Source organism: Anopheles marshallii, chromosome 2 (assembly GCF_943734725.1).
Source record: "Anopheles marshallii chromosome 2, idAnoMarsDA_429_01, whole genome shotgun sequence".
In the NCBI taxonomy this organism is placed as follows: Eukaryota; Metazoa; Arthropoda; class Insecta; order Diptera; family Culicidae; genus Anopheles; species Anopheles marshallii.
The window spans coordinates 34,296,289-34,316,280 of record NC_071326.1 but is presented as its reverse complement, the minus strand read 5'-3'; the positions used below and the strand labels follow the sequence as shown (position 1 = coordinate 34,316,280).

At 39.5% G+C, this 19,992-nt stretch overlaps 1 protein-coding gene across 1 annotated transcript; it reads right to left on the bottom strand.

Annotated features, from left to right (window-relative positions):
• Positions 1-954: 954 nt before the first annotated feature.
• Positions 955-11,778, bottom strand: LOC128707406 (uncharacterized). The gene is made up of 3 exons (XM_053802359.1): positions 11,680-11,778; positions 7,588-7,713; positions 955-1,578 (listed from the first exon to the last, which is right to left on the bottom strand). The coding sequence occupies exons 1-3, from the start codon at positions 11,776-11,778 to the stop codon at positions 955-957; spliced, it is 849 nt and encodes a 282-aa protein (XP_053658334.1).
• Positions 11,779-19,992: the final 8,214 nt, after the last annotated feature.

The following is a 19,992-nucleotide window of genomic DNA, read 5'->3' as shown; positions in this document are numbered from 1 at the left end:
GATTAGCAAGCCGATGATGAAAAGGTGAATAGCTCCAGCAAATGGGCAAAACTTATTTTCTGCTTCAAATCAGCTGTATGTCATGCGTGCAACGTTCCTTTCTGGGTACAATGAACGGTTTTGCTTTAGTGATTTAAAAGCAATTTCAAAAGGAATTAATACATTCCCATTTCCATGAAGAGATGGATAAAATACCCTTAAAACGGTTCAAACGCATGCAAAGAGATCAGCATTCGCCAACGTAATTAGTTGGCCTGATTTTAATGTACTGAAATGCGTCACACATGCTGATTAGTGTCCTTGGCCAATTTCTCTCTCTCTCTCTCCCTCTCTCTCTCTCTCTCTCTCTCTCTCTTCCTCTCTCACTCCGTCCCAACAAACCCCCAACTGGACATCGACCCCACAGACATCTTATTCGGCAGCCGGTAAATGAAGTATACACGGAACGATTAGGCGAGACATCTAGCGGGAAATGTAAGCAGTGGCAGACTATTTGTGTGATTCGTTAGCAACTTTCTTTCCTTATAGCACAACGTAGCGCAACGAAACTACGACAGGTTCTAATTGTGTACATAGAGGTCGTCCCCTGCTATGGTTCAGCATTTGCAGTGTGCCCAGATTTTGCATGTTTTGTTTGGTTGGTAGTTATGTTGTTATCTTCTTTTATTTTGTAAGTGTGTCTTTATTAGTCCTTTTAATAAATAGCAAGCGATCAAGAATTTTTCTCCCCCGTTCGATCCATTTTTCATTACATGTTTGTGTGTGGGTGTGTGTGTGTGTTTTTTTTTTGTTTCTTTTCTACTTCTGTTTGGCAATTAGGATATACAATATACCTGCTGTCAACTCTCTTTTTTTATTGAAGATAGTACTAGTTCCAGAACCGTTCCAGTAGAGGGCGTCAAGGTTGTCGAGTGGGTCGTCATTAGTATGGTGGCATATCGGTTTTGTTTCTGTTTAGTTTGCGTATCGGTTTTTGTACATACCGTAGACGTACCGCGGTCCAAATTCGGTTCCACTGCTCTGATCGCTCGACGACGCATGGTTAGACGGTTCCAGCAGGTCGTTACCGTCTTGCACGGCCTTTAACACACCGGAACTACCACCATTAGCCGGTTGTTCCTCTTGTTCATCGTCCTCACCGTTGTCGTTAGTGTTGTCCTGTTCTTGGGCCACCGGTACGGCTGACTGTCTGAGAGCATGATCCTTTGTCTTGAGATCTTCCTGTTCGTTGTTGAAAAGGCTGCCGAACTGCTGGGTCTGTGCTGACTGAGCATGCGGGGACATCTGATCGGAGGCCAACCTGGACGCGGCCGTTTGCCTTTCATTGATTGAGTGCGCCCGCTGAAGTTTGCTGGCATAATTGCCTTCCCGCGCAGCTAGGCGATTGTTCTGCAGAAGGTTTTCAACCATCGCTTCCAGCTCATCCTCCGCAGGACGTGCATGGTTCGGTTTGGGTGCGGCATGCTGATTATAAAACTTCCGATCGTAGTACGTGTAGTCCAGCGGGTATTCTGAGCCGTCGTACAGGTTGCTACTCCGTTTTCCAATTTCTCTCAGAAGCGCCTTGTTCAGTTCAACCTGGATGTAAAATGAAGTAAAATATGCAATTGTTAATTACGTCTGGGTAGAGAGCACGTCAAATCTAATTGTATTTTATCGGTGTTCGTCTATGTTTGTACTTTTTTAACCACGAACACTTTGAACTATCAGCATCTACTCATAGCAGTGATACAAAAACAACCTCTTAATAGATTCCTGGAGCGTTCCATTGTCACTGCACTTTGCGTATTGTATTTCCATCGGAGCTGCAATTTACGCTGCAATGCTTCCCGAACTCATTTTCCTTGTTCGTGCTCATCGTTCTTTGCACCCGGTTTCCGGTATTCTGGTGACACTGCTATAAGCTCGCAGAAACTTTCATTTTTATTCCCGCTTGTATAATAATATGCTGCCTTTTCAATCATTTCCTTTTTAGCGCATTGTCTTCTACCACAGCCAGTCGCGTCGCAAGAAAGGCGAACACGTTTCGTACGCCGCACGACGTACACTTGCAACTGATTTTTATTCCATTTCCTGACATGGGCTATATCCCACGAGAAATAATGTCATTGCCGTACCGTACGATCAGGTACGACGCGGAAGGAAGCGCGGAAGGAAGGAAATGGAAAAATATCATTTCCGGTCGGCATCATCATTAGCCGTGGTTGATTAACTCAGCCAATCGGCGGTATTATGAGCGGTGTGTGGTAGCTAACCGCAGTTGCCTGGCGAGATATTCCAACAACACTCCTGGTACACGGTGCGGGAGTGTTTAAAATTTCTGCTAGCCTTTTTTTGCGCTGCTCTTTTGTAGTCGCTTTCATTAGAACGCCTGAAGGTTAGAATGGTGTAAACGTTTAACGGATGCAAAGCAGACATACAGCATTTAAACAGCAATAAATCATTGGTTGAAGGTAATTATGCTTCAAGAAGCAATGTGATGGGATAATTTGCATGTAAAACGAATTTCTGTTAATCTGGCAATAATTTATGAATTGGACGAGTTAAAAAGTAGATAATTAAATAAGAAACACAACAGTTACAAAATTGGACTAGTGTTGAGCAATGGGATCCGGATCGGATTTTAGGATTCGGTCATGACGGAAACCTGGAATCGGAATCCAAGACATGCGCTCACTTATATACAAATATATTCTTATTTTTGTTTCTGAAGAGGGATTTGGATCGGATTCGATGGATCCATCCCAACGTTCGATCTGGATCGATCGTATCAAATTTGTACATGCCAACAATTTTTTCGTTGACATGCAGACATATTGACAAACAGTTACAGGAAAATCTAGTGACCCATAAATCATCAAACGTAGTTGAAGGCGATCTTGTGGATGTGTCACTGCAGGAGTTCCAACTGAATGTGGGTCATTTTAGAGGAAATAGAATCCTAAACTTCATAATGAGTTTTAGAGCGGAAGTAAAAGGTCTTCTTCCAGAGTCCCATGTACAAGTTCTTTGAAAATAGCTCTGCCATAGCTATTGAATATCAAAAGAGTTAATCAAACGTTTTGAAGGTATTTGTATCATTTTGTTACTTTATTAAACGTCAAAAATGGCATTTTTTCGTTATAGAAAACAATGTTTTAACTATACGTGACTATGGCTCATTTTGGTGTGGAACAACTGCACACAAATAATGTAGTTATTTTTGGTGGAAATATTGATCTAAACAAAGTTTGAAGCACCCTCCTTTCTCTCGGTGCTTATTGGCGCCAAAAATACGACATACCCATACTGGGTTTGAACGGAAAAAAGAAACGTAACACACACCTTCAATGAGCAACATTCCCATCAAATCGAAATCGTGTCAAATTTCAGCAAAATAACAATTTACATTTCCTTTACACTCAGCTGGTAATGATGCCATGCTCACACACATCCTAAACGCGCAGACCGAACTGCTGCTCTACATGTCGCTGACGTCCACAAGCACCGGCAACAGCAACAGCAGCAGCAGCAGCAGTGACGGTTTGCCATGTAAATTGGGATCATTACAGTTTGATGGGATGTTTGCGTGCGTAAACAGAGACGAATGCTTGCTGGCCGTACGTACACGCATCGCAGTTGGCTATTTTTTTTATCCCCATTTTGCAGGAGCAAAGTTTGGATTGGATTGAAGGTGATAAAACCTGTAATTTTCTAAGGTCGTACTTTCATTCTCAAAAGCGGTCCGAACCCTGTGACAGTTTTTTGTGTGTGCAAGAGCAAACAACGCTAAACAAAACAAAAGGAAAACTACAGAAAAAATATGTTTAAACCTTCGCACTTCGCGTAGACAACAAAAATCGTTTCAAATAAACATAAACCGTTTAATGGAGACGTTGAATTTGCACAAGGTTAGCGAGGTTGTTTTCTTGTTCTGCTTATGTTTCAAATGGTTTAAATCGCCGGTTTCCGCTGATGTGCTTTTGGTGACAAATGCTTTCGCGAAGTTAGTTTGATGCAAACGGGTTACAAGCGACACGGAGCAAAATCGATGCTGTGTTTGGATCTTTGTACGAAAGGAAAAAGCACCAACAGATCACTTGAGAAATTCAATTTGCATGCGAAAAAATGTGAAAAGCGTCGCTGTTGCTTGGAGCACTGTCGTTAGGGAATGTGTTTTCTATGTGAATCATTAGTTTTTGGATAACTATATAAATGTTTACGGCGAGGGAAACGCTAATCGAAAAATTTGTAACCAAAGTTCCATTTTTATTTTTTTAATCGATTTTAGCTTCATATTTATCATTCCGGAAAGTTAATGGATTTTGTCAAGGTGGCGTTTGTTTAGAGAAATTTTACCAACGATGGTGATGGCTATTAGAACCTAACAGCGAACATCTATTCAAGAGAATTTGTGTACCTCGAAAGGTGAAAGTTTGTGCGATTCTATGCTTGTTGCATGTTGATGAAACGTGTCGTGGAGCAAGTTTTTATTCAAAACACATCATTAAGCTTTAGTTCTAAGCGAACACATAGTGTGCACTTGACGATGAAAAGCGTTGCTGTTTGTATTATTTCAGTTTGATATAAATAAAGTTTCGTAGCTCTATTTGTAAAGTTTGTGCCGCATAATATGGTACCTGCTGACATCGGAAAGAGATCAACCACTAGTGACACACTCACTTTTAGTATTTAAAATTTTGGTGGGCTACTATATTAAAACCGGTTTAATGAAAAGAGGGTGTACGTTAGAATTTTGCTTCAACCGACTGCTGACTAAGCTCTCGGTTATATTGTTTAACTATAAGGCAGTAGAAAATTTTGAACGAGTACAAGTAAACGAGGAAAACAAAAGCCATATAATTTACCAACTGCAACAGGAATACAGGGATGTGCATACTATATCGGACCGGTTACCAAGTACTAAACGTCACCTAGAACAGTTTATAGTATCGGACCGAACAGTCCTCCGTTTCAAGTAGTGGCTAAGCATCTTTCTATTATTCAATCCTTTTCGTCGCCCAGCATGGTTAGTGCGGCGTGCCTAAATCCACACCACATGGGAGCGTGTGAGAGTTTCAAAAGTTGATGAACGGTAGAGTTTTCCGGACGGAAGGAAATTATGCTCCAACCGCATAATTACTTACTTATTAAGGACAATATCCGCTCTGCGGTCTTTGTTGATTTGCTGCCGGAGCGTTCAGTAGCGCTAACGGTAGAGTGCCATCGTTTGTCCGTTGTTCCGGATAGGAATGGAATAATAGTGCGCGTAAATATAGGCAAGCATTCCGTTGCTACGGCTATGTTCTATGGGGTATTCCATGAAGTTTATAACGTTGTTAATGTTATGGAAGTTGTGCGTTAATTAAAAAAAACCAAAACATTATTTACTTTAATCGTATGAATTGTGATGTATAAGGAAGTTAAAGGAATCAAAATGTAAATGTTTGTTGTCTACAAGCAATGGATCAATCAAATAACTGTACTATACGATATACTTTATAATTTTACCTATGAGTACTTACTATTTTCATACAGAAAGAATTCATTGAGCTAACATCTGTCTGTAAAGTAGGTTTTTTTATGTGACACCCTGTGGCAGATGGAGACGCCCAATACTTTACTACAATATTCGATAAAAATATTGGTTTAAATATTCATAACAGCTTAGTGTATGACCCAGTACTCCCGGGATAAGGTGCCTTTTCACTGTTTTGGGAAGGAATTGTCTCCAAGCTATTGTGAATCGTATTCTACATTCCAATTATAGATTATTAGATATTATTTATTATTTATTTATTTCTTACATGATGACGGCGTTTGCCGTATTATCAACAAAGTGTTGAGTTTATACAATCTTTCAAATTTTACAAGGCATTTCCTCCTTGCGAATTGCCTTATCCCGGGCATACTCGGTTGGTTATTAGATATTAGATATATAAATTATTAGATTATAAAGATTATACATATAGATTCCAAGATTCCAAAAGATTTGAGCAATACGGTGTGGCCGTTTTTCATAAATAAAATAAGGTCATACAATCATATAATCTGGCAATGGTTTTAATTGTATTAACTTTAACAATGCCATGCGCAAAAATAATCCATCCAAATGAGGTGTTCTTGTAGCATGATGCAATAAAAATGATTCATTCAATGTTGTTTGTTCATTTTTAGCAATTTCTGATATGACGGCCAACACTTTTTTTTTTTGCAGGGAAATGCGTCATCATTTTTGGACGAGCTTTCCACACACCTTTCTCGAGTGTGTCACGTAGCGTGTGAGTAATTGAATTCGCTATAGCGTGTCCGTATAGGCCCATACAATTAGTACAACATGAGGCACAGATCAGATGCATTAGCGATGCCCTGATGTATCTTGTTAACAAATCACGTATCGTTGAGCACGCTAAACGGTCTGATGCTAGATAAGGGTTTGTGAATACGTCCGCTTTGGAACTTTACTCAGGCACGCTGGGTGTGCAGGAATGTTGAATATGCTGGAAGTAAAGTATCTTCGGGCAATGCACAAAGAAATAAGAGAAGATTTATTTCACCTTCAAGTGTGCAAAGATCTCGAACTCGTACGATCCGTAATCAAATACCGGATCAAATGGTCAAGAAATTGTGCACCGCTTAGCACGTTGCTTTTGGCAATCGGGTAAAATTGCCCACCGGTGCAAGATATCTCATAATGGAATATTGTTGATAATGGCACCAGCATGTACTTACAGCACCACAAACTCAAAATCCACCACTTTGAAAAACATTTTTACAACGCAGTATATTCCCTTCAATAGCAATCCGAAACTGCGGCTACGTGTGGACAGGGTTTTATTCGTCGGTCGGTGAAATGAATAAATCGACCATACTACACCACTCTGCCGTAAAAATGGACATCCGTAAGGTAGCGAACACGGCACGTAGCGCAAAGAAAACGTAAACACTATAATCATAACCCGAAAAACAGAAGCTTATCGTACAACGTAAATCATTATGTAACCTTGCTGCGTAGCCTCAGGCGTTTTGTTCAGAATCGGTTTGCTCGTAGGTTCTTGATAAAACCATCAGATTACAACGACTCTTGACAGCTAGCGGAGGGATAGTAGGCTTCCCTGTTTGTTTTGGGTCTATATCTTTTAAGCAAGTAAATAACGGTTACCAGGAAGGATCCGTACTACGACTTGTTGAAGCAAACCCCACTGAACGCCGAAATCATCGAAATAAATGCTTTGTCTTCAATCGGAACATTTCAAAAATGAACCTGAATGTGATCGGAACCCCGTTGAGGATTACTATCACGTTATCGAAGAGATAAAATGAATTCAAATAATGCATACAGCGAGAATTGATAACCGCGGATAAAGCCAATGGCCTTTCACCAGTTCACCATAGCAAATGCAACGATGTTTCGGTGGTATAATGCTACATTAAATATCCATGAAGGGTGATGATGATAGTGACCTCCACACGTGATACATTGATAGCGCCATTCGGACGTACCGTCCTAGCGTATTCGCTGCATTGCTAGTGCTGGTACTACTGTTCTTGCTTCTCATAAAAAAGCATCACTGTAATAACGCCAAACCCAACACATTGCTTGCTTACCTGTCTTGTGTTTTCGCGCATCTGTCTTCGGGCCATTTCGAGGATGATTCGCTGCCGAAGCACATCCAGCGGGTTAACGATCGACAGCGACGGTTTCGTCCTTTTCAGCGAGAGCAAGCTGTTTTCCTGTTCGGTTCATTCGGCCCAGCATGAAAGTAAGCATAAAACAGAGGTAAAATAGTGATTAACAAGGCGCCATACATTGGAATGCTAGAAGGAAGAAAATTCATTGTTGTTTGTTTATTTACGCTGCATATTAAATGCCTGCTGAATGGTTAGAACATACATCCCAAGTACCTAAATATAATATATCTAAACGCAATTAAATGTGTTGTTGTTCTACGATCGCAATAGTATGATTTCAAGCATTTATTGAAGACTATTACGTTGTGTATAAACCTCGTTACATGCTTTAAGAAGCACGCTATTATTTCTAACCATATTTCTTAGGTTCTTATTAGCATCAATTGTGTCATGTTTGAAATTTATTCCTTGTTAGCATGAAGATTCCTATCTTAAAGATTTTTTTTTGTCTTAGAATTCCTGAAAGTGCCCCAAAGATCATATTAAAATTAAAGTGCATTAAAAATGCATACCTTCAGGCGGGATTGCACGAATTGCGTTAGGTGGAATCGTTTAATCAAGCTGTACAATTGAGTTCATTCTTATTTTTCTGTCCTAACATGCATTTTGGTTATGTTATACCGCGATGGTGTTCGATTTTTTTAAACTTATTTTTATGTATGATCTGCCGCGACACATCAGCTGCATTTAAATCATATCAACGCACAAGCTTTCGGGTAACTCTTTCGTAACCAATGTAAAAATTAGTTTTAAACCTGTTGCTTTCCTACAAACCGCTTGCGACATCATGCTACTCATCACCTTCACTGGTTGGATCATGAAATTAATTTTATCGCAATATACCGCCTTCTAAGTATCCTTTTCAGTAGAGACAATTGGCTGTCAAGGACTGTACGTACTGCCAGAGTGAAACCATTGTGATAGCCCGCATAACCGTTCCAATACACGTGTCTGTCATCGGTTAAGGGAAAACTCCTACCACTGAAGCGAGACCCGTCTGCTACTCCACTGAACAAAGTGGACCCCGGTTGGTGAATGGAATGCTTCAGCTAGCCGGACGATACTCTCCCCGTGTATGCTGTTGGGATGCAGTTGTAACCATTTTCATTTAACCGTCCCTCAAGGTTTCGCGTGAAGGTACTAGCGGGAGGGGGCAACTAAAGTCAGTGCCGTAGAACGGCGCGCTGGAAATGGTACAATTTCCCAAAGCACTTCGGTAGCTGGAGGATAACCGGTTGAATAAATCACATAAACACTGTCCGTTGCAGGTGCAACAGCAGGATTGGTTCCGTACAAACGCGGGTCGACCATTACAAGTGTAGCGCTAGCGAACGCGTTTGTACTAGAGGGTTGGACCCATTGTTTAAACCGGCACGGAGGAAGGTGACCGTCTCATGATGGCGCACACAGTAGCCAGGGGAAATTAGACATTAGCTGAACATTCTGGGAAGGTTTCTATTTCAACTTTGTAAACTTGCATGCTCCAGGAGATATGTGCGTGCGTTTGTCTCATAGCAAAACTGTGCCGGGTTCTATAGCCTTTTAGGAGCGATTCTTGTTTGTTTGGATTTGGATTACGTTTTTTCCGCGATGAAATAGCTCGCAATTCAATCATTTTAATTGTTCATGTGGAACAACAGTATTAAGTAATGCATTTTTTTCATATAAAAAAAATCTGTCAATAAATAAATTCATTAACGTTTCTGGAATGGTAACATGTTTTTATTGATTTTTTTTTTAAATGTATTCATCGTACCTTTGGAAGCCATGCTCAGTACGGTAAACATGCACCGATCAGTCGACCTACAGCAAATTGAAAAATAGAAATAATATTCGTGCGTCGTTACCCCGTGATCCGTGCGATTCGTCAGACCGGTAGAATGGGATGCAGGTCCACGACCTGTGCTGACATATTTGTCGACAGAAATGTCAATCGATTTGCAGCGGTGAGCAAATATTTCAAAAAGCTAATAAACACAACCGGACCGTAGTAGGCCAGCTGGGTTTGAAGGACGATAGGAACGCCTTTACACATCCACTGCCAACATAATGATTCGGGACCGACATGACTCGGATGGGTTTTCATCGTTATCGTGCAGAAGCCTGCAAGCCACGCCTGTTTGGTTGTATCCAGCAAATGAACAATTTCGAGCCCACTTCACTAATTCCAGACCGATTAACGTAACTGTAGCGAAAGCGCTCTATGCAAAGGCACGGGCCAACATATTTGTCCGAGTGATCCATTCGATTGTGCAGTATGTTTGCTTACATTCTTCAATCCGATTTTGTGGGAAATTAGTTCAACCGTGAATGATCGTTTGAATGTACCAACTGACGATACAATAGCAAAAGGGAATTTTCACATCCGCGTGAATTCGTCTATTAGTTTTCGTCTCACTCGCTAGTGAACTGGAAACAATTGTAATCGATTATAAAATGCCTCAGTACTATCTTCCTTTACAATTGTGTACCGCTTGTACGACCACACAAACCGTACTACCATGCAGTACTAATTAACCGTCAGTTCACTCTTTTTCACTCGTCGGCGCCTTAGGCGTATTCAACGTACCAAAGCGCACGGTGGACATAGCTGTGACTGATTGCTTGGGTGACAGATTTGCTGAAAGCGACAGATTCCTACACTACACATGCGATATGTGCGCCTTTTATTTGTCAGATGTAAAGGAATTGCATAAGGGAAAAGGAGATGTAACAGACGTGTACGTGTTTGTGTAGGAAGGCATATACACAATATCAACACGTAAAAAATGAAACGAATCGTAATCAAGTGAACGTAGCGATTCAAAAGATTTGACTGACTTTGAGGATCACAACATTGTGTCATAAAAGATAGTTGTTAGGAGCGGATTTCAAGAAAGGCTGTTGTATATTTACTTCAATGTAACATTACCTCAATGCATTGGATATGCAACCAAAGCTTTGATGCTTGCTGTGGCTTTGAGAAGCTATAAAACTCAGTGTTATCTTTTCTAGTATTAAAAAAAGAAATATAGACTTAAAAATTGTAAATCTTTTATATTTAACTCAGCTTAATTCATCTATTATACTTAATGTCCTTTAATGATAATTAAAGAACCATTGTACTAATAATGACATTGTTAAAAAAAAGGAGTGAGATGTCATATCTAAGGCATGTGATTGTGCTATTATTGGGTTGAAGGGACCATTTCTCCCATATTGAAGAAGCTGAATCAGCATGATGGACATGCATACATAGACTGAAACAACTACAATGAAAAGCAATGTTGAATATCAGCTACAAGTTTGCCACAAAGTCACCAGCTTTCCAAGAACGACTTATCAAAACGTACGAGTTATGCGTAATAGTTACAAAATACCAAAAGGGATTTCGGAACGACAATTCAATTACTGATTTGCTGATTTTGTGTCTTTTGAGAAGATGGAGAAGTAGTAGTTACATTTTTCAGATTCTTAATCAATTTCAAGCACCCATACAATAACTGCAACAAAGGTGGATTTTATGAGTTGTCTTATTAAACTCGTCAGGTTCGGCTGGGTTGATAACGTACTAAACTTGCATTGAATGATCCAACTCGCAAAAATCCATGGCACAGGCACATGGCCGCTGAAATGGACTGATTACGTTGCTAGACAAGACATGCTCTGAGTATTCATTTGTATGTCATTTTCTACTTTAAATTTACGATATTGCAAATTACAATGGTATAAGCTTATAGTGAATTATTTATAATTAACAATGAACACACATCTGGATTTAATGCATTTTTTATGATTTGGTTTATAATTTACTGTTTATGGGGTTGATTACAAGTCATTTTTTACCCTAGAAGGTAGAGCTAGAGGAAAAAAAAGGATAAACCTTTGGACAACGAGCGTTCCGCAGACCTTCAATAACAGATTATAGCGGAAAAAAATAACTAAACATACTTTAAAATAGTAACTAAGGCCGTATCATCAGCTGATTTGGTATCATTTACTACATGCAGGTTAACGTGCTCAACTTACCTGTACAACACGGCTGTCACTGTACGGTAAAGCGGACACCTGCAGACTCACGCACACCAACGCCATCACCGCCGTCCAGAGCCGTAGGGTTGCCTTCATTCTGCTGCAAAACCAAAAGAAAAAGAGCCAACATGAAATGGTGCCAGTGTGAAAATTAGATCAACCAAACGGATAATGAAGTAAAGAAACCTTTACCGCCGCGGTGGTATCGGTTTCGATATTGCGTGGTAGGAAAAGTGAAAAGATTCAATTAAATATTTGATTTTGACCGGACTGAATACAATCTGGACCCAAATTACAGTGAAACCATACACGGTTTGCCCTTGGGTCCATTTGTGGAACCCCGCTGTTGATTGCACCGAATAAGCCACAACCTACCGATAATAACTAGCATTTTTCGGGGGGTATTTTTATGTTGGCTGGTGGGAAAAGCTAAAAAAAAAGTCATGATAAATTGAATTACAGCACTGTTGATATGTAATTAACATCAACAACGTTGGGAGTATAGGGCTTTTTCCGTAAAAAGAAATACTGTGTACATGTGTTTTTTTATTAACTTGTAAAACACTAGCTTTCGTTTATTTGCGATTCAACGGAACAAAATTCCATTGATTAGATTTTACTTTTGTACGCTTCTGGCTGTCATCGGTCGATCGCTTTGAAGTCAATTGCAGGTTATTATTGTTTATTTTGCAATCATAACCTACATCAAACAACGGTTTCCCGCATGTGCATATTTGCCTGATTAATTATTCACCATCAACAGGTATGAAAAGGTACATAATTTCAATTGCCCTTGTGGGGTATGACAGGAAAAAAAAAACGCCGCACAACACCCAGCGAAAACCAAATGTTTCATTCATTCGACCTAGCCGGAAGTGACTGTAATTTGCTTAATATGATTTAAACGTTACCATCCTTCGTGCCAGAATCATTGACATTTGAGCGTACGTACCATTAACAACGCATTTTTTTGCTGTACGAAACGAAATAAACAACCGTTACAACACGTGCCGTTTCCGGAAATTGTGTTCTCGCTGCGATTATCAATCAATACAAGCACCGTTCTACGATGGGAAGGATGGATCGTTAAAAATGAATGCTACCAATTTTCACTATAATAACTGACCTTTACACATGTGCAACACCGTACAGTTTAGTGTATTTAATCATGAAATTTTGATCGTTCAGAAAGTCAGTTTAAAACCGAATTATTCATCAATTCATGTCTCAGCGAAATGTGCTGGTAAGAAAGTTTTATTATTTGCTAAAATAAAGTATGTATTCGTCGATTGTTTAATTGGTTCACTCACAGATTAATCTTGTTTTATCCTTGTTCCCCACAAGCAAGCACAATCACCAAAACCCACTGAAAACAAATGATCGCAAAGGATGTTCTTCGAATGTTGAGTCACACTAGCACTACCGACGGACCTTCATCGTTGTCACCGGTCAAGCAAACTAACGGTTCCCACCACCGCATACAATCCCTTTAAATAGAGTACCAGGTGATGATGGGACCATTTGTCGATCTCCGTTGCCCGTTGACAACCAATGGGGTTGTTTGCTTTTCGATGAATAATATTTGCGTAAGCTATAAACATCAGATGCCCGAATAAGAGCACCCGTGTTGGGGAACGTCTGTTCGAACGTTTATCTTTTTGGTGCTGTTTTTCACGCCGATGGTTGGAGTTGTTGTACATGAAAGTTATTGATACTGATATGTTACACTTTATTCTCAGCGACTCTTTTTTTGGGTATGAGTCCTGCCATTACCTAATACTCCTTATTTGACTAAACAAAAGTAAAATTTAAGATTTTAGGAAGCAGTTTTTTGTTAATAAAAATCCTAGATTTACAAAAAAAAATTAATGAATGGCGTGAAATAAAAACCGAACAGTTTATTCATGATAAAATTCATGGAATTCCTATTCATTTTCAATTATAAATCTCAACAATAACAAAAACTATTTTCGTTATCAAAAAAATCACTTTCTCCAGCAAGCCACATTTTTTGTGTGTGTCTCTGTGATGTCTCTTTTACGGAAGTACTTTAAAGTCTCCACAGTTCGTAAAAATTAGCATTTCTTAGAAGATTATATATAATTCTATATAATATAATTGAAGAGTTATATAATATAATATAACAGCATATATGATAATTAAAAAGTGACAGAATTTCAAAGATGTTCAAACCCCGCTCGAAATATTTTTCTGTTCGTAGCACCTGCGATCCAGCGATGAGTAAATAGTCAAGGAAAGCCAGGAGAGACAGATTAAGACTTTCTGCCCTTGAAATGCTATATTGAAATGGAAAACATTTGTCTTACGGTGTTTATGACAAACACAAGTTTTATAAAATAACAATTAAATTAAGTTACAATAGTTAAACTTTTTTTAATTATTCATGAAGAACGGTCACGGCCGTAATGCTACAATAACTAATATTACAGCGCAAAAATTGTTTTAATTTGATGAAAGTCAGGAAGTCCGGGAAGTTAGGCAACAGCTGGTTATATAAAGTGTAACTCAAATGCGTGAATAAAAACATGTTCTATTTTTAACCACACAGCCTAAGAAGCTTTGGTGATATAAGCCAAAAGTTTATTACACCACAACTAGGGCGCTGTTGTGGTCACTTTTCATACAAAAAAACTGTACGGGCAGGCAAAGTAAGAAAATAAGTTTTTTTTCCAAAATACAAAAACTTGACCAAAACGTGGCCATCTCTCCAATGTCAAAGCACGATAAACAGTGCTTCGTTTTGCGTCAGTTGGCAATTTTGGTGCGGAGTTTATTTTGTTCGCCCCACGGTGATCCCCCATTGATGGATCGCCCGATGGACGGACAGGTTGTGGTGCAAATTGATAAAGTGTACACTCGTTCCGTACACGATTTATGATGAAAGAGGTTCAGTTGAAAATAAAATGTGAATGATAAACGGTACGGATCGTCTGACCAGATGTGTTTATTTCTCGCTTGGAACTATTTTGATCGCTAGATGCAAATTGATGTATTGATAGACCATTTCACTGGCAGTTTTTATTTCTTTGTTTTTTTGTTTGTTTAGCACATAAGTCGATCAATTGCTATTGATGATTGTTAGATGAAAGGGCAAAAATAACGTTGGCTTGCTGTTTTGAAATAATATCAACAATCGTTAAACGCTGCGACAAATCGGTCGATACACTGTCCAAAGCGTTCGGGAACCATTCGCTTCGTATTGTTTGCAAATTATTCGAAATGCAGCCGTTATTGCAGCCGTTTGTGCGCTGCTTAATGGTGATGGGAATTTACAATGATGTTAACACTTAAGCCGACGGATTTTGAAAAGCTTGAGCTTAGCCGTCTCCCGTTTCTCGTCGACCCGTCGGCAGGGCCGATAAGTCTTGATGGAGCAACTTACGCTACAATCGCTCGGGAATGTCGGTCAACGCGAATGCACTCTAGCTGCACTTGCTAGCATCTTTGGTATTCGATTTCGTTACGCAAAAAGCGGTAAAGTAATTTAGAAACTTATCCCGAAACAATACGAGAGTAACCTATTTCTGTAAGACTTCGTTCCCTAGTTTTGTGGGGAAAAAAGAAACCCAAAGTATTCTTGTTTCAATGGAACCGACACCGACGTAGGAACAAAAATGGAGAACAAATGCAGAACAACTCGATTGTCTGTTCGAAAGTGGCTAAGAAAATGGTTGTGGTTTTGTGAAACTATTTTAGGTCACAGGAGATGAAAATTGTTAACAATCTCAACAGCTTCAATTCTTGTGGGTTTAGCTTAAGAAACTTTTTCGGAATTTTCTATTTTAGCTTTAAAAGCACATAAACGATATATGTGTACTTTGTAATAAAAAAAATACATTATTTTGTTACGAATCATGTATTTTTGGGATTCGTGATTTAAATTTTAAGTTTAAGTCTCTCACGAATCGTGTGAGGAGTCCCTAAAAGGATCTCAACTGCTGTTTATCTTTAAGGCGAGACGGTGGCATTAGGAATTTAAAATAACGTACACTTATTTTGAATAAATCATATTCTTTTTTTGTTCATCACTGTTTCGACTATAATGCACAAGAAGATAAAAATATTTAGACGGATTCATCTGATAAAAGATATTTGTAAGGCTACTGTGTACAATGGTTTTTTTAAATATTATAACAAATAACGGAATTGATTCATGATTCTGATTTCTGTGACTTCATGTTTATCGTTATGAATTCCAGCTTTATTCTCGAACAATTTATTTCTAAAGGTAATTTTATTTGAAATGTATTGTATAAAAAACAATAATTTTAAAAGTATCATATATATGATAAACATAAGCACTTCTCACCTCAAGTGTTACTCTAGTTTACAACTTGAATAAGTACGCGTATGTATGCGATTTCAGTTTCATCGGATCACTTCAAACATAGTTTTCCTTTTTTCCCAAGATTCCACTGCCAATAAAACAAACACGAACACTACCGAGAATTGAAAAAGAATGGCCCACAAATGGAACGCAGTAACGATACTACAAGAGTCCTAAATTGCTCACTTCCTGGGCTGGGAAAACGAATCACCCCATAGCAAACATGATCGTTTCCGCTGCCCGGTTCCTTCATTCCACCACAACAATGAACGGATCCAGCAAAAAAGGGACGCAAACTAAGAGGTAAGCGAATGTCCCTCAGCAAAAAATATCTTTTGTACTAAAAAAAAAACCCTAACCACCTTTGCGCTATTGCGCTGGGAGATAGTTGAGGAAGGTTGAAAGTAAAATAAATTGTCATGATTATTGTGTTACTTATCGTAAACAAAACGGGTATAGTGATTCACCAACAGAACAGTGTGTACCAGCAAAGGACAGGATAAAGTTTTTGCGGCGAACAAACCGCGTAAACACGGGCAGTAAAGGGGGAAAAATGCATCCCGTGTAAGCCAGAGTGGCCTGACGCGATGCACGCTTCGTCGTTCGCCGATGGTGGGGGACCACAGCAAAGTCAACCTAACAACTTGTTGACATCAACGCTTACTTGTCCCCGGGATGTAATAGATGGACTTGACGACGAGAATGGGAAAAAGGTGTCAACCTCACTATTGATCGTGAAGCTGTAAGTAAGTGTGACTAGCTAGTGAGGCCGGCCAAAACAGTCCACACCGAGGTGGAACAATAATTGCTTTCCGACCTGTTCGGTTTAGTTCGAAACAAATTAGTCTGCAGGTAGTGGTTGTTCACTCGATCCGTAATCATGTTGCCTAAATAAACAATCGTTTTATCATGTTGGTGTGGAAAATTCATGTCTCACTGTGAGTTGCTTACCAGCTGACAGCGGGATTCAAAGTACGCTTAACTAGCGTTTGGTTTACCATTTACAGCAGCTGTGCGCTGTAATTTATGCAATGCCCTCCCGCCCAGTGCTCTGTCCGGTCCGATATTAGCTGTCAAGCGTTCGTTTCTTTTTTGCTCCGTTGTTCGGAAAGAAAAGATTAATTCATTCGTATCGGTACTGCCGTTGGACGGTGGAATTTGTTCGCTTGTCCTTCGCTGCGACCGCAGGACATTCTACTGGTGGATTATTTTCTACCGCCGGCGTTTGTGGTGCTATTGATTTTTGCTTTATCATTTCCGTGCAGGGTAATTCGTCCAGCTTCTTCACGGACAATGGAAATGAATATTCAATGCGGTGGAATTACACCACCCAAAAACCGAGGAAAAAGCTGTATGATTCCAGTGCCAGGAGATAACAACATGAAGGTCACTTAAAACCAATACAATGGAGCAAATAAATTGACGCTCATATCTGTGTTTTCGAAAGTAAGTGTAGGTACAAAATATAAAATTCCATTAGAAACTAAGTAAGTTAAAGCTTCGCTTCGTTTTAGATTTTCATCCTAAAACCCCGTACCCGCATAACGTGGACATGGATTGGACGATAATTAATGAGGATTAAAAAACACGACCGGCGCTGTTTTTTTTTTTCGTTTTTCCAGTGTGGTCGTTTTTTCTCGCTTCCTTCCCTGTCGACTGCTTAACTGGTCGGATTTCGTCGGATTAATTGGTATGTGTTAAGCGCTTGTGTAGGGTTGTGATAATGAGCGATCGGAGTTACGCAGCATGGCTTTGGTAAGCATTACGGAGATTTTCATGTAATTACTTTAAAATCGTTACAGACAATGGACGATACATTTACTGTTGAATCCTTATCAGAGCACGGTTTCGGTTTTTGGTTGCACAACACATCACATTGGTTGCCGTGGCATTTTTTAAAGTATGATATGAATCATTTAATTTCTCCAAACAGTTAAAGCGCTGTTGAAGTGTTCAAAGCATTGGAGTTAAAGCATTGGATCGTCTCAAATTTCAATTCACATTCTAGGCTCCTTCGTAGCGTTCGGGGATCCAACAATCTTGTAGCATGCCCGTTAAGATACGCGAAGATTTTCTGGCGGTAGTAAAGACAATCAGAAATAGCACACCAATATATCCAGTGCGGTTTTGGTACCAAAAGCAGCAATTGTTTCACGATGTACCTATGTTACATTCTCATTTTAGCCATTGAAACAAAACAGATGTTCGAAGCAAAATGAATTTTTGCTATACTCAACATATTTTTTACCGTAATCAATAACTTTTATGTGGAGTTGTGGGTTGTTACGATTCACATGGTAGAGTTAGTCGAGATATATTGGCTGTCTGTGGTCATAAGAGAAGGGATTGATTGCGCAACATAGGTAATTTGCATATAAATAAATAATCACCTAAAGATTTGCAAACCGAACTGTAGTTATAAATTTTGTAAACTTAGGAATTGGAAAGTATTCCTAACTATGTATTTTTTTATTTATAAGAAAGAAACATTAAGTCACTTAGAGCAACTTCTAAATAAGAAACTTCATTTTATTTTAAATCACTTCTCGATCTTCTTCAAACAATTCCAGAACAAATCAAATATGCGGTTAGAATGATATGATGTTAAACCACGATTATTGTAACATTCTTACATTGAATAACTTTTTCATCGGTGGCTTCTATGCGTATTCATATTTCATTAGCTCAGTAATCGATGCTAGTAACTAAGATGGATAGTATCGTAAAATCAATTACAACCACCTTTGCTTCCCAGCTCGGTCCGTAGTAGAGAAAAACGCACCGAACTGAACAGTACGTACGGTGTACGTCTTACTTCGGGCCAGCTTTGTAGCCCGCGTGCGAAGGCTGTGATGCATAAAGCTCTCGGTTTGCCAATTCAATTACAAACAATCATTTGTGCGTGGAAGGATTCCACGTAAAGGCAGATAGCAGGCACAGCCCCGTTAAGGAATGTACGGCAGTTGAATGTTCTCCATGGTTACGGTACGATTTTTACTTATCCCGCGCTTCAAAATACCACGGGGATTCCATTTCGTCCGCGTTGAGTTTCGGACGCAGGAATGTGCTTTGCAGTGTTTGCGATGATTTAATGGAATCGATCCGGGTAATGCCTGTTAATAAAGCAATTTTATACTTACCGACCGCCATGGTTTCATGGTCGGTGAATTGTTCTTTGCGATACGACTGTTGGAATTGTCCAAAAATAAATTCCATTAATGCAAATATGCACTGCAACAATCGTCTAATGAGCACGAACATGTATAAGATATTCCGCCGAATTTCGTTATTCTAACGACAAGAGATTTCTTACCTTTTTCCCTTTGCTTTTTGCCGTGTTTGGCGATTTTCCCTCGAAGCTTAAAACGAACCGTTGACATTTCAGATTACACGCGATGAAATTCGTCGAAACGAAATCGAAGTCCATAGTCTGGATGGAAATATTCGAATACGCATTTTGCCTGTTTGCAGACAATTAGCAAACATGCTTCACGGGCAACAATTGGCAACAATCGATGGTTTCCAGAGTAATGCCCGTGCCGTTCCGCGGCAAAACTCGTACCAGCGTTGGAAAAATGCCGTGCCCGGTACGATTCAGGGAAAATGCCACCAAACTTAGTCGTACCCACACACCCTCCTGCGTTGAAATCGGTAAAGCTATTTACCTTTCGGGACTTTTTCGTCCGCCAGCGAGAACCTGCCAGAAGAGCCTTGTTGACAGTTGGCTGTAAATGAAATTAATCAGTTTTAATCTCTTTGATGATGGCCTGTGCAATGGCGCTGATGAACGGGGTGGTTTTTGTACCGGCATCTTTTTAGTTGACGGCTTTGTAGTCGTTTCCCCGATTTTGGAGTCTCAATGGGGCGCAGAGATGTGGCAGTAAGTAACTAGTTGGGGACTTTGAGCTGCATTAAGGGATATGGATACTTGGGCAGAAGTTTGAGTACATTAGTATTCACTT

Excerpts from the sequence above, each read along its gene's own strand:
- LOC128707406 (XM_053802359.1), bottom strand. The coding sequence starts at position 11,778 with ATGAAGGCAACCCTACGGCTCTGGACGGCGGTGATGGCGTTGGTGTGC. Across the intron at positions 7,714-11,679 it reads GTGACAGCCGTGTTGTACAG|GAAAACAGCTTGCTCTCGCT; the intron begins GTAAGTTGAGCA and ends TGAACCGAACAG. Across the intron at positions 1,579-7,587 it reads TGCGCGAAAACACAAGACAG|GTTGAACTGAACAAGGCGCT; the intron begins GTAAGCAAGCAA and ends TTTTACATCCAG.